Source organism: Pseudonaja textilis, chromosome 6 (assembly GCF_049901715.1).
Source record: "Pseudonaja textilis isolate UNSWEBS1 chromosome 6, rPseTex1.2, whole genome shotgun sequence".
Lineage (NCBI taxonomy): Eukaryota > Metazoa > Chordata > Lepidosauria > Squamata > Elapidae > Pseudonaja > Pseudonaja textilis.
This window is the reverse complement of record NC_141995.1, coordinates 21,062,325-21,077,829: the sequence shown is the minus strand read 5'-3', so window position 1 is coordinate 21,077,829 and position 15,505 is coordinate 21,062,325. Positions and strand designations below refer to the sequence as shown.

Genomic DNA, 15,505 nt, shown 5'->3' with positions numbered 1-15,505 from the left:
CGTTTCAGCAGATTCTCATCTACCATCATCAGGCTTCTGTATTGTGTTCATCTGACTCATAGATAGATAGATAGATAGATAGATAGATAGATAGATAGATAGATAGATAGATAGATTTCATATGATTGATTGATGCAATCATTGCTGCTATTTTATTCGTAATATTATTTCCAGTCACCTTAATTTGGATTCACAGCTGAAACAGATGCTCCCAACTTTTATGAATTGCACTTTATAGAAATGTGTATGAGTGAATTGCATTTGGTTTTTAAAAGAAAATAAACCACCATTTAAATTGTGCTATTCAGTTATAAATACTCAAAAGAATTGAAGTTCTTTTGTAAAATACATTGGCATAACCAAAGTACTCCCTGTTAAATCACTGAGAAAGTTTCCCCCTGTAAAATTCATTGCTATGAAGTTTTTCTAGATGGTCTTTGAATATTCAAAGAAAATCTTTCCTGTAGCTATGCTGGCCTTTCTAGAGGACGCTGTTGCCTCAGTGCTTTGTGAAAGGTTTCTTTTTCGAAAAATGTCAGTGAAAATTCTCAGTAATCCAGGCTATAGTTGTCCCAAAAGTGTTTTTTCAAGAGGCAACTGCACTTTCTTGTTTTTCTTTCACTTAAAAAAATGCTTTTCTAATGCTTTGTACAGCTTTATTGTAGAATAAGCATGTTATAAGTGATATGTCCATGATTGATTTTGTATTTATTAAACTTGCCATCCATACAAAATGTTCTTCCAGGATTTCCAAATACCACGTCAGGTGGAAAAGAAAAAAATAGTGGAAGAACCTGCACTGCCATCTACATCTGAGGGTCCTCTTTCATCCTTCCCGCACCAATTTTATGCATCTTCTCCTTTATTTTCCGTTCCTTGCCAAAATACGGAGGATGCTGCCTTACTCACAGATTTTAAGGGGGATCTTTCTACAAAGAATATTAAAGATGTTGAGCATGTTAAATTTCTGGCTTCTACCTCTTTAGATGGTGAACATGAAATAACACATAATAAAAAGTGCAGTAGCAATAGTTTAGCTGTTGAATATTTGGAGCCAAATTTTCAGTTAGAAAATGCACTGGTCAGTTCAGGATATCACAGATTTCCACAGAACATTCGAAGCAGAGCTAAAATTATAGCACTTTTGAGTCATGACCAACAAGTTTCCAAGAGATTAGAAAATGAGACTACTGCCTCACTGAAAAATCTACAGTCCACAATGATGCAATCAGAATCCAATCCAAAAGTTTTATTGCAAAGAAAAAGCCGATGGGATGTTTACATGCCATCATGTTTATCTGATGTACATAATGCAGAAAACGATGAGAATATTCATAATTTGCAGTCAAGTGAAAAGAGCTTAAATGAAAGTAAATGTGTAAACAGAAGCCAATCCAATGACCATAAAGGGATTCCGCAAATGCCGCCTTCTTGGAAACTTGACATTTCTCCTCTTAATAAAAGTTCTACTGGAAGTCAGCCATATAACTTTTTCCCAAGTGAATCCTTCATGAATGACAGCAATAACTCTGAATTAAGTTCACTTGATCATGCTAATTTGAACTGTGGAAATGCACTTCAAACTTTTGAAGACTCATCAGAATCAAGCAGACATGGAATAAATGGTAATTTGGAAAGGAGTTGCCCTGGTACTGATTTTGCAAATCCAGGAAAACAGTTTACAGAAGTTAACTTTGATCTTTTAAATATGCTGGATTTTAATGGCACAGAAGATAGTGACCCTAATGAAAACAGCATTGTTTCACAAAGTTCTGTATGTCTAAAGCAAGAAATTAAAAATCAAGTTGAGGTCAGTGGTGAAAAAAACTGTGACGTGACAGCATGCAATAGTGAAAGAAAAGACAATGTACAATTAGAGTTTCTACAAGATCATGATTTGAACAGGATCTCAGGATCCCAGCCATTACCTCTTTGTGATGAAATTTCTACGAAGCCTGTCAACATTAAAGAAAACAATATAGCGATTTGGGAGAAAAAATGGCAAAATTCAGATGTTTTTATTAATGAGAAGGTAGACATAAATGCATTATATCAGAATGTGGATATCCACCAGCAATTGCCATGTGCAAGCAGAAACTTGATAATGGAAAATGATGTGGACTGTGAAATGCATGATAGTGAGTATTACACTTCATTAATTTAGAATAGAAAAAGTAATACTGGTATTCCCTACATTTTTGCTGCTTTGTTTATTTGCAAATAAAAATAATGTTCATAAAATACAGATATTGAAACAGGTATTTAAGGTAATAAAATAATTCTTCTGTAAAACAAAAGTACTGCTGTTTCCCCCATTGCATGTCAAACAAACATTAAAAAAATAATTTAAGTTAATTACTAATTAAATATAGCATACATGAGTAAACTTTATGATTAGATAATGCACAATGTATTTTCAATTAAAAATAAAAAAATCCAATGAAGAAAAAGATTTCAATTTATATTATCCTCAACTGTTGATTCTTGTCTTCCTCAGTTGGTAAGTGGTTTCAGATTTATTAGTCTGTTTTGGACCATAGGAAGCCAATGTACCCAGAATGAGATTAATATAAAAAGGTTGTTGCTTTTAATTCTGTAATATAATATAGTTTGAAGTATTTTTTTTACTAATTTACCTAGCCCTTTCCTTACCAGAATTTTAAAAAACATTGCAAAATATGTACTGTGTAGAAAGAAGCTATAGTTGCTTTAATTTTTAGAAAATTAGATATTTTTGTGTAATATTTTTGCAATTTTGCACTGTTGATTACATGTTTAAAATTAAAATGTTCACTAATTAGTTAACAATTTTACTTTTACTAATTTTTAAAGCAGTAACGATACCTTGAGGGAAAAGAACATTATTGCTTTATATATTTTTCAGAAAATTATTCTTAAAGCGGCATACATCTGCTTAAGAAATAAAAATATCTGTAATAGTGGAATAAATTAAAAGTGCAAATTTTTGCCTACAATTGAATGTTTATAGGTGCTGTTTTTGGACAAGCTTCTATGTTTCTTATTTCTCCACCATTTTATTTGTGATGTGGGCATAATAATTACAATATTATTATTAAAACTACTAAATTTAAAAATAGAAATGTTGCCTTACTTATCAAAACATTTCCTGTAAGGAACAAATGAAACGTTCTCAGATTAAGTTCAGTTTTTAGTTTCTATTGTATTTTATTAAATTACTAATGCCACTCATCTCCCCAGACAGATGATATAAACCATTTTTCTTTGTCTCATCTGAAAAGCAGAGCACATGAAACAAATTTCTCATTTTTCCCCCTCAGATTTCCTCTGTGTTGATTACTAAGAAAAATATATAACTCTAATTCTTGATATGAATGCAGTATATATGAAAAGTGTTCTTATAATTTGTCATCATAAGATATAAATCTCAATTTATGGGAGAGTAAATTTATACTCTCAAAGGCTCGTCTCATGTCAAAAACACCAAAAGATGTTGATAATAAGCTTTACTTTGCTATGTGGCAGAACTGAGCTGATCTAAATTCAGATGCGTATCACTAGACTGGTGGAGGTGAACTCCCTGGCTTCTGCTTTTCTATAGCAGGCCTTCCAATCTCTACTCCTGGAAGATGAATAGTTTTAAAGGAGGAGACGAATTGTCTTAGAGCTGTGATGTCAAACCAATGGCCTGCGGGGGTGGGGCGTATGCGCGGGACGCGTACACATTGCATTGGGGGGATGCAGGTGTGGGTGCACGCTTTGGGCACTCAGTGCCGAAAGGATTAGCCATCACTGTCCTATATCATAATCTCAATCAGAGATTACCCACAACATGAGAGTCCAAGGTGTGGGAAAAAGGGAAGTCCTTATTTTTTTCAGAACTACAAAGGCAAATTTATATCCAATCTAGTGATTTTTAAAAATATACTCAAAAAGAGTTGCTCTTGGCATAATGTGATTGATAATACCGTTCGTAAGTGATTCTTACACTATTTGGTTTTTCTTACATAATAATTACAATTTCTTAATAATCGATGTTAGATTTTTTTCTAAAATTTTACTGTTGAAAATATTTTTTTCATTTCTTCTGTTTCTAATTTTTAGCTTCAGCAATTCTTCTATAACTTTGAATTCAACAATTTAATTTGTTGCTATTCTGACCAACCCTACCAAAATGAATACGTTTGACATATTCATATATGCAAAATCATTAATCCACCACAGACGTACACATATTGATTTAGCCTGATGACTGAAGTTCATTGTTTCTTTCCCCCCCCCCTCCCCTTTGATAGTTAAACAAAGTTTTGCTGAAGCATATTGTCCTGAAGATGTGCAGATACCTTGCCTACATTCTGACTCACCAAATTTGGTAATCTTCTTTTGATGTTGTATCATAATAAAAAATTTCATAATCCAGTTTAGATATCTGGCTGACTGTGCAAACACCACCAACAATAGCTTTAATCTGTGTGTTACATCATGCGTTTTAAGGGGATTTTTCTATCTGCATTTTTCCTACTAACTAGTTATGCTCATGCTTGCAGGCCTCTAGAGTCCTAAAACTCAATTTATTGTCTGGGGATTCTCCAGAGCAAGGTTTTGTTGATGAAAAATATCTTCAGTCTCCTATATGAGAAGAAGTATCGACTCAAGAGATAGATAGATAGATAGATAGATAGATAGATAGATAGATAGATAGATAGATAGATAGATAGATAGATAGATAGGCAGGCAGGCAGGCAGGCAGGCAGGCAGGCACGGTAGATAGATATCAATAGAGATAGATATTATTTCAGTAGTATTACTTATTAAATGTACTGTAGGTGAATCACAAAATAAAAGCATTACAAAATACAAGCAAGGAGCAAAAAGATAGCAAAACTGAGCAACGTTACTCAGAAGGAACTTCAAATACCCTAGCCAAAAGTCTGAACCCTCTGAAACCTCAATAAAATAGGAGTCATCGGTGGTGATAGATGTTAAAATGAAATTGGGTAAGATCATTGTTGCTCAGGGCTCACCAGTGAATGTAATGGTTAACATAAACATCAACTGACAATTTTTGCAATTGAACAAATCAATAATTCAGTGTCTCATGCTTTAAAAGGTATAAGGATTAGTAAAGATACACAAAATATACCCATATTCTGAAGTTTTAATTGTGCTTACAGCTTTTTTGGGGGGTGGGGTCGTCAATGAATAGCTTTGCTTTACAATATTTGTTCCATTTAATGCATAAAGGTAGTTGAATTTCACGGATACCAGGTGAAAGGCTCAGCAGCTAGTAAGATGATGACAAGAAAAGGCTGTTTGTATCACAGAAAAGATCCACAAAGTGACATGACCAAATCTGAAAGTGCTTCAAAGGATGCATTTTTTTTCTTAGCGCAAGAACTGAACTGTCCTGGGGTGCCTGAATTTGTTAAGGTAAGATTTTTAAATGTACACATTTTTAAATCTATAAACATACTCTAAAAAAGTCAGTGTTATAAGGATTTAAAATACTGCTGTATATAAAAGGAATAATCATCACTATCAACAAATTCATAGGATACGATATTGCTTCTAAGGATCAGATAGTTTAATCCCTTTCATGGGGGGGGGGATCTTTATAAATATTTTATGCTACCCAAATTTTTAAGAGAAATTACTGAGGCTCCTGTTTAGTGCCCTTGTTTTCTCTATTAATTTTTTATCAAGCTAATATACAGCAACTAATGCCCAGAATTAATCCAAAAATCGGTGTTACCCTGGAATGCATTAAATGTGTTTATTGGGGTGGGGGGTATTTATCCTCAGTCTCTAGGTTCAGAAGATGATCTCAGTAACAGCGGAACCAAAACGTTTAGAAATGAATTCAATGTTTTTGAAGAAAAAGGCAGTAATAAATTTTGTAAGTGGCTATTAATATGAACAATTAGTGACCAAAATGTAGCATTACTCTTCAATATTTTGTGTATTTCTTCCTCTTAATAGCAACAAAGACAGCATCTTTTAAACCTCCCAGTCAGATTGTGACAAATTCTTCAAATCTAGACTTCGCAGAATCTGCTTCGGGGGAATTTAATAAGGTAATGATTAGGTGGCTCATTTTGTTTTACCATTATTCTGGTCAACCAAAAAGTTACTATCACAGAGCTGCCTTAATTCTAGATACTGCAAAGGCTTTATCCCATTAGGATCATATACTGTCCATGAATATTAAAATGTTTTTCTTCTCATTTTTTTTTGAATAACATAATACTCTTCAAAAGTATCTTTTTCTCCCTTTTCTTTCTTAAAGGGTATTTCTCTAGAAAAGGAGTGTGTGTGTGTGTGTATCTACACACATACGTATGCATATGCATATGCAGTAATGTTAAGAACACTGTTATGTACATCTGTTACTAATTTTGAATTAGAATTTATTTAGATACTAAGTGAATATTAAAGTTCAGTTCATTGTTTTCTGTAAAATATGGGAATAAATGCTTACAGATGTAGATATTTGTATCTATTTGTAACTATGTATTTTTGCTTTTTTACATTCCTTCTGTTCAGCTGTTGTCAAAACAATGGGTTTCTTCACAGACTACTGGCTGTCACTTTTTCCCAACTCCAAATAGTAAAGAAACAATAGAAGAGCAGGAATTGCTGATATCCAAAACTTATCCAGACTTGTATATGGATAATAAAAAACCCTTTTTCAGTAAGAAAGGTTTGATTGTTGATGATATAAATAATGGTTGTGCCAGATTTTTTGGAATGTTCCAGTTAGTGTTTGAGCATTCTTAATCTAGTTTGATCACTAACAAATAATTCATATTTTAAAAAATGTTGCTGAAATTTCCCCCACCCCTGCCTATTTGCCAGGGGTCATGATTTTTCTGCTCATAAAAAGGAACTTCTCTGTCTCCTAATCTCTGAGTGCAATTTTTCATTTATGAGTTATTTTTTTATACATGAACCAAATAAAGTTATTCAATCTCTACCTATCACATTTCAGTTATTTTCTAATTATGAAATAAGTATTAAAAATCAGTATTAAGAAATGGAGACATTGCAAACTGTTTTGATGTCTTCCCAATTTATAATACAATTGTTTTTATTTAGAGGTATAGCTAGATTAATAAAAGTAGCTAGGAACTAAATTTGACTTTCAAATAACAGAAAGACACACTCTTATTATTTATTCTTATGAAAATTTCTCCTGTACTTTAAAGCTTAAACTGTATTAGTTTTGAAGGATATAGCAGTTCCAAATTTTCAAGAGTATATACGTATAACCAAAGTTTTAATATGCTTTTCTTTAACAAACTCATTAGTGTAGTTTTATTGTAACCTTCTAGTAAGAAATACATTGTGCTGTATTAATAATGACTGCCATTGAAATTTTTGCTTCTGAAAATATTTAGGGAAAGGCAGTCCATTCCAAAAAAACCATACTAATATTAATGCTTTTGCTATACTATCAACAGAATTTTGTTTTCAAGTGTCTGCATACTGTACCTTGTTTTATAGGAATGTATCCAGAAAATGATATGTCTATCCTCTTACCTACTCTTGGAACACAAACTCCAGTTGTTCCTGGACTTATAGATAATCTACTTTCTGATTTCCAGCTTTATTCCAGTGCAAAAATCTGCAAACAGATTGATCATCATTGTGGTTTTTCAGTGGTCAATACATATGACAAATCAGAAATGTTAGAGCCTGAGGACAGGATGTGTAATTTTTTTGTGGGTGAAAAGTACATAGGAGTAAGAGACAAGATAGCCGTACAGAGTACACTGCCTAATGTGTCTGAACAAAAGGAACAAAGCAAATGGCAGAAATACCACAACATAACTGGTTGTGATTTGAGATCTCAAAATTGCAACGAAGTGGCCATGGCTTCTGATATCAAAGCAGAGAGTTGTTTAGGAATGTCATTAGAATACAGAAGAGAGAATCAGAGTAATGTCATCTATAAAAGCCCTCTGGACTCTGAGCATCTGGAGACAATAAAAAGCATGCTTTGTAAACAGCAGCAAAACTTTATCACTCAAGATTCTGTTTCAGAAAGAAAGAAACTTTCCCTGCACTTAAATCAACACTTTTGCACTGAGGAAGTTCTAAGTGAGTTAGGTCACCTGAGTTTCCCCAATAAAACCAGAGATAGAAAGGTATGTAATTGTTCCCAATGTAAAGAAATGCTGTTAAATATTGTACATCATGTGTACATGCAGATTAGTTTTGTTGTATGAGCCTAATGTTTTCTCACCGTTTTTAACAAGGTTTTCAGGAATAGTGTGTTAACAGGTTTCAAAATATTTAAGTTTGATAATTTCATAATCATAGTTTATCAAATGAAGATATGTACAGTTTTTACTTATTCATGAAACCATGACTCCTCCTTTTGCTGCAAACTGTGGTAATGCAAGGAATTTAATTAACCATAAAGTCTTACGGCAAACTTCAGAACAAGCCTGCATCTTCAGACATTCTTTTAAGTCCTTAGATGATTTTTATGAAAAGTCAAATTCCAAAATTATACAAAACAATATACATTCTGGAGACAGGATATTTCCAGATTATCTAAGATTACAATTTAGGCACTCAAATAGATGAATACCCAGTAGGATATGTGGTCATAAAAAAATGGAAGAATAGACATAGCTTTAATAAATGCTATATTCAGTGGTCTTAAATATGGGTAATCTGTGCATATGAGATTAGAAAAATGGAAATAGGAATTTGTTTATTTTGTTTTACAGGACACTTCTGAACTGCATTTCCCTAGGGTGGATATGGTAAAGAATACTAATGTACCTAAACGACAACAACGCATCCCAGTTGAATTTCAGTCTCCAGCACATTATAAGAAAGTTTTTACTATTGCATTGATAGGTATGGTCCAACTTCTCATTTTACTGGTAGTACTAGTACTCAAAATTAATAAATGGTTTTAAAAATGCATTGAGTCAAGATTTTTAATTAGACTTCTCAAGAAGTCAAATTTTATAGGACCAGTGAGATTTCTAGCCATTTGCCTTTCTGCTTTATACAAAGCTATTATAGTTTCCAAAAGAAAAAAAACAAATACTAATTCTCATCCTGTCTCTTATTTCCAAAGTCAATTAGTACCTTTCATTTCCTTTTGTTGACATCATAGGAATCGTGTATCGCCCATGTTTAGCACTAAAATGCTTGACATATTTCTTTTTTTAATGAATGAAAGTGAAATTAAGAAATCCTTAGTTTTAAAGTTTTAATTTAGTTTTTTCTCCTTCTAGAGACATTATTAAACTGGAAAAGTAGGAAGTTGACTCAAGCAATTCAATATTACTTAATATGAATGGCATATTAACATGCATGTTTTCTCACTGTCTAATTGCAAAACATTTCATATTTCCTATTTTTATGAAAAGAACATTTAAACATATTATTATTTGAACTATCAAAAAACCTACATAAAGCTCTTGGGAAAGTGGATATATCTTTCTATTCATCGGTGAAAGAAGGGCAACGAGAGAATTCTGCACCTCTCTGCAGCCACAAAATAGCAGCAAAGCTTGTTATGGTTAGAAAAGAAGGCCGAAATAAGGTATGTTGTTAGAGGCTAATTAAAACACATTATTGGGATTTTTTTGAAACCATAGTTTTACTAGGATATCTATGAATGGCACATGCACATGAATTGTATGATGTACATATTTTTGTGAAATTTCAAATTTGTGCTTGGGGAATAAAATATTTTATTATGCATTTTGTTAAAATACATACAGTAGCTGAAAAATATGGAAATTAATAACTATTACAAAATATTTAAGCATTTTAACCTTAAGCTGCTGAAACAGCTCAGCTCTGCACACTAGGGAAAGGGGAATGGCTTCCCTTTCAACAGGACCCATTTATGATATTGAATGCCAAGGACAGAATTCCTATGTATAAGTTTTGTTTTTGTAAGTATAATAATGACTGTTGGGAGGTTTTGTCCCTGTGCAATGAATACTGTTTTTTTAAACCTGGCATTTTTTAAAAAAATAGAAAATAGTATGAACTATTAATAGTATGAACTAGTATGAACAAATTTAGCAGTGGGAAAAATATGTTTCTTTTAATAAATATGATGTATCAGTTCAATAATCTGATGTTATATTTAGTTACGACTTTATACTGTGACCAAAAAGCCATATAACTCAGAACCAGATTAATTGAATCAGCATCTTCCAAGAGATTTGTTATACAGTGTCACTTGACCAATAAAGTTAAGCTTTTTTTCTCCTTTCTCTCTCCCTCTCTCTCTCCCTCCCTCCCTCTCTCTTTCTCTTGAAAATAGTCAGGTTGTCCGTTAATCAGATTTATATGCACACAATTGCAGCACGCACTAACATAAATTGATTTATTGTATGGCTTGCATTTTGCTCCAGGGTCGTCTTTTCTATGCTTGTGATGCTGCTAAAGCAGATCGATGTGATTTCTTTAAGTGGCTTGAAGATGTAAAACCTGTACAGATGGAGAGTAAACCTTGTGTTATACTTCATGATATAAAGAGTATTGGAACTTACCTCAGATGTCAAAGAATTTCTATCTATGAAGAATGCCAACTTCTAATAAGGTACTGTATGTTGAAATGTTAGATATACTTCAGTAGCAGTTTATAACTGAAAGGAAGCAATGCTAATAAATAAGGAAGATAATGTCTACATTACTTAAGTTTCCTTTAGAAAGAATTATTGAAAAAGTAATTAAAAAGTAAAAAATAGTAATAATGAACCCAATATTACAAATTAATTTCTAGCAGACTAAGCAATTCTTTGGTCTTTGCCAGATTTACCACTTTCCATCAATATCTGTTACTGATACTAATATTTATAGGAATCAAGTTTATTGATTATTTTGGATAATATTAAAGCTTGTGTCTCCAGGTTTTTTTATTTTTTATTTTATTTCATGAAAATCTATGTTTAGTATTTGCTTATAAAGCAATAATATCAATTACAGGGTTCTTATGTACTTTTTTTGCAGGAAAATGTTTGATACTCAAAGAAAACTATTTGGTAAGATGAAGAGATGTGATATTGCAAAGGCTAACTTTGACTGTGATTCTAAGAGGAAATTATTTCTTAAACTGAACCGGAAGGAACATTCCTCTACATATAGCAAAGGTTGGTAAATTTGAAAATCTTTGAGACTAAAGAAAATTTATGTTACATTTTGTTATATTACATTATGTTACAACATGTTTATTTGTTAACTGACTCAATCTAATGACTGGTAGCATACTGCAACCAAAAATATACAAATAATAACGTAATAAATAATTTACAATATACAAGAATATGCAAGTATGAAGAAACTGTCATGCTGGAGTCAGCAGTCTGGGCACTTGTATTCTGGGCTAATCAGAGCTTCCAGGCTGTCTCCAAAGACAGCTCTATAGAGAGCATGTTACAATAGTACACCAAATCTGTGGTGATCAGGCTGTGAGTTATTGTTGCCAAGGCATCTTGGAGTAGATCCATCCAGGCATCTGTTTGGCAGAAACACAAAGTCCAGAAGGAACCCTAAGTGACACATTTCTTTGAGACTGCATGATGACTCTGGCATGCCTTCATCTCCTGGTCAACCTGTATGTGACAATTGAGCCGGATCGTCAAAGGTGTTATTCAGCAGGTTCTTACCAGTTCTGGAGAACCGGTAGAGGAAATTTTGAGTAGTTCGGAGAATTGGCAAATACCACCTCTGACTGGCCCTGACTGGCCCTGCTCCCGAGTCCCAGCTGATTGATTGGGTCATATTTTGTTGCTCTGCACAGGAGAACGCAGCTGGAAAGCAGGTTAGTGGGGTGGGGAGGGAATGGGGTTTTGCAGTAATCTTCTCCCAGGAGTGGGATGGAAATGAAGATTTTACAGTACCCTTCCCCTGCCACGCCCACCAAGACACGGCCAAAGAACTGGTAGTAAAAAAATTTGAATCTCACCACTGCAGGTCATCTATTACAATAAAATAATTATTGTAAAAGATATAATAGATCATCAATAATCGATTGATTGATTTGAATTGATTCCTGCCCTCAAAGTAGCTAACTCAGTTCTGATGATACCAAGCTATGTGTCTTGACTCCCTGACTGACCAAATGACATTGTCACAGTTTTGTCCCAGTTCCTAATTCTGTTGTGCTCTGGATGGAAGAGGGCTAAGCCCAACACTCAGCAATGCTGAATGGCTATGGCTCCATGAACTATATGACTCTGAGGATTTTCTAATTTTAGTTCTGGATGGATTGCGCTTCCACAGACAGAACTGGTGAATAGTTTGGAGTTTTTCCTAGACTTGTAGCTCCTACTCAGAAAGTAGTTGGCAGCTGTGGCCAGGAAAGTTTTTGCATAGACTTACCTTATGCATCATTCGCACCTGTTCCCAAAGTAGGAGACCCTTTTTACAATCAGTCTGCCTTAATCACCTCATCTATGGACTATTGCAATATGTTCTCTATGGGGCTACCTTTGAAGATCACTTGGAAACTCTAGCTGGTTCAGTGTACAGCATGAGTGGTGTTAGACATATATATTTCCAAATTATTTAAAATACTCAAAATGGTGGCCTTAGAAATTGAAATTATAGGTATGTAAATAAATAAATATTCTTATATTTTTATTTAATATTTAGCTTATATAATAAAACAGCTGTGAATGATTTTTTTTCTGTTCATAATCAATTAAGTGATGTACATGATAAAATCTAAAATACCTCTCAGAGAATAGTTTTTCAAATAGCACTCTTAAGAATATGAAATTACTTAATATGAAAATAGGTATTTACCCAAAGCATTGCTGGTTAAGAGAAGGAAAAATACCAGGATTTTTTCAGCAAGAATCCATAGGAAATATAAAATGAAAATAACTTTTTTTTTTTTCAAAGTTTCTGAATTGTAAAATTGATTGCTTGGTGTAACTTATGCAAATGTATGTACTTTGTTGACAGATGACCTTTGGGTTGTTTCCAAGACTTTGACCTTTGAACCACTGGACACTTTCATTGCATATAGTGTTTTTTTTGGACCATCCTCTAATAATGAAGTGGAGTTGGAGCCTCTCAATGGTTATAGCCCATCAAATTGGCGCTCAGATAGTAAGTTTCTCTTCAAAGGTTTTTTGGGTTTTTTTTTAGAATAGATTATTCAAAATATGACTAACTCTCTAATATGCCATAAAACGGAATTCTAAGAGCTTTTACTGGAAAGATTATCATTGAATTAGATCAGCTCTTTCAAAGAAAGTGGGAAACTCAGTTCAGGGCATTTGGTAAGTTGGAAAATGTAAATAGCCAAAATATTTTACTTATCCACAGGATATTTTGCTGCAACTGAAATGTGTTGCTTGAAAATTATCTTAGTTCATGGTCAGCTTGAGAAAGCTAAATATTTTCACAACTTTGATTAAACTCAAGGCATAATATATACACTTTGAAAAGCTCAGAGGGAAAGCAGAGCTAGAGTACAGGGAATGGACTGAAGTAAAACACAATTACCGGCTTTTCTTATAGAAACATTTTCATGGTATGTGAAGAGATGGGGGGAAAATCCAAATATATCTTTGTTAAACAGACAAAATTAGATCATCATAATAATAATTCAAAAACCTCTTCCATTCCAGGTAACCACACCAGAATGAGAATTTTTAGAGGCAGGTCATTTCTGAAAAATTTTGCTTTCAGACCAAGGAAAAACAACCCTCGCTAACTAATCCACGAGTCTTGCAAACAGATTCGATTGAATCTCCCCATGTCTATTATTTACCTTTAAAACTATTGTTACAATTGATTTTGGCATGCATATTAGTGTTTTGTCCTTTTGGACCTAACTTAATATTCAATGTTTTTAGCACATTCCTCTCTAAATATCTATTTCTTATTATATTTTCTTTCTTAGTGATTGTTCATGCGTTGTTTGTGTGTAATGCTAGCACTGAACTCACAAATTTGAGAAATATACAGGAAAATGTCAGTTCAATCACTTTGCCAATCATGCAACACCTACTTACAAAGTAAGTAGTAATGCTATCTTTTAAAAACAGAAACAAATTTGTACATTCATTTATATAAATACATTTGAATTATTTGACTGGAAATATATTTTAATTCTAGTGCTAAGGTTAAATCTTATCTTTTTTTTGTATTTTAGGAAAGAATTATTTCCAAAAACCAAAGAAAGAAAACAAAAGTTTAAACCACCAGGGCTAAGTACAAATGCAATAAAATCTGATGCATTCAGCCCAGAAATAGTTATAAATCTTGCTGATAAGATTATTCAAGCTTTCCAGCTAAATAAAGATCAGGCGACAGCAATGATGCAGATTGGTGCCATGATGACATCTCAAGAAATAAATACAGAAACAGCAAAGCATCCAACGTTTCCAATAACAATAATACATGGTAAATTATTTCATAAGAGCTTCGGGGTTTTTTTTCCTTCTCCAGTCCTGTATTCCAGAATTCCCCAATGTTTCTGGCTTTGGAAGGGAGATGGTTCCGTGTGAGGGGCCGGGAAGCATGCACGCTGTTTGTTTAAATGGAGCACACACGCTTGCTGTCCGTTTCCTCCACCCAGTTGCAAACCCCTCACAGTCCACAGGTTGGGGACCCCTGCTATATTCAGTCTATATTTTAAATGAACCAACTTCAATTTTGTCTTTCTTCTCTAAACATTTCTTTTTTTCAGGGTTTTAATTTAGATGTTTTTATTATTAGCAACCATTTATATTCAAACGTTTGAACTTTATACAGTACTAAATTCATGTTCCATCTTGCAGCTTCCCATGTACCCCAGCAAATCTTCTCTGGAAGATTTTTCCATGAGCATATTTGGGATATGCAAAAGCCTGCAATGGGGAGGAAACTAAGAATTTTATTTAGGAGGTTTTATACTGAATAGGTTTTCTGTGCAATCTACTTCAATATCCACTGACCTGCAGGTTAAATGGAAAGATATGTCTTACCTACACAATTAGGAAAGAATATTATCAAAATCTTCTCACTATTCTAGCATAAATTTCAGGCTTAATAGCAGCTATAAGTCAAGGACTACCTATATTTGCAATCATAGCATTAGTCAGCTTTCTACTCTAATTCCAATATTACTTTTCAATTAATTAGATGCAATTAATATATTGTATATACAGCTAAGAATGCTTGATGTTTTCTCATGATGAATGTTTGATTTCTCTAACCCGTTAATGTTCTGTCCAGTTTCAAAGAAAATATCTATTTGAAAGAATACTACACAATATGTTTGATTCTGTGAATACTTAATTTATTAAACTACATACGTAGGTGTATTTGGATCCGGAAAAAGCTTATTGCTGGCTATTGTTATTTTATTCCTGACACAAATATTTGAAATCCATGAAGCAGCTAATGACAAACGGTCAGTGCCATGGAAAATATTGGTTTCTTCTTCCACCAATGTTGCTGTAGACAGAATACTATTGAGGTTAGTAATTTAGAAATCATGCTTAAATTGTTTCCATAAAATTTGTGGTTTTTTTACAATAATACTGTA

General features: G+C 33.2%; 2 protein-coding genes across 2 annotated transcripts in view; both read left to right on the top strand.

The window, feature by feature from the left end:
• ZGRF1 (zinc finger GRF-type containing 1) overlaps positions 1-15,505 on the top strand; it is a 29,427-nt gene that overhangs the window by 5,044 nt on the left and 8,878 nt on the right. The window contains exons 5-17 of the mRNA XM_087935973.1: positions 746-2,138; positions 4,275-4,351; positions 5,224-5,409; positions 5,782-5,875; positions 5,959-6,053; positions 8,718-8,850; positions 9,372-9,547; positions 10,374-10,561; positions 10,972-11,111; positions 12,931-13,077; positions 13,877-13,991; positions 14,129-14,379; positions 15,277-15,436. Coding sequence (XP_087792099.1) covers positions 746-2,138; positions 4,275-4,351; positions 5,224-5,409; positions 5,782-5,875; positions 5,959-6,053; positions 8,718-8,850; positions 9,372-9,547; positions 10,374-10,561; positions 10,972-11,111; positions 12,931-13,077; positions 13,877-13,991; positions 14,129-14,379; positions 15,277-15,436 — 3,155 coding nt within the window. The remainder of the gene's footprint in view (positions 1-745; positions 2,139-4,274; positions 4,352-5,223; positions 5,410-5,781; positions 5,876-5,958; positions 6,054-8,717; positions 8,851-9,371; positions 9,548-10,373; positions 10,562-10,971; positions 11,112-12,930; positions 13,078-13,876; positions 13,992-14,128; positions 14,380-15,276; positions 15,437-15,505) is intronic.
• Positions 7,485-8,254, top strand: LOC148125413 (5'-3' DNA helicase ZGRF1-like). Its single transcript, XM_087935972.1, has one exon. The coding sequence runs from the start codon at positions 7,485-7,487 to the stop codon at positions 8,205-8,207; it is 723 nt and encodes a 240-aa protein (XP_087792098.1). The 3' UTR covers positions 8,208-8,254.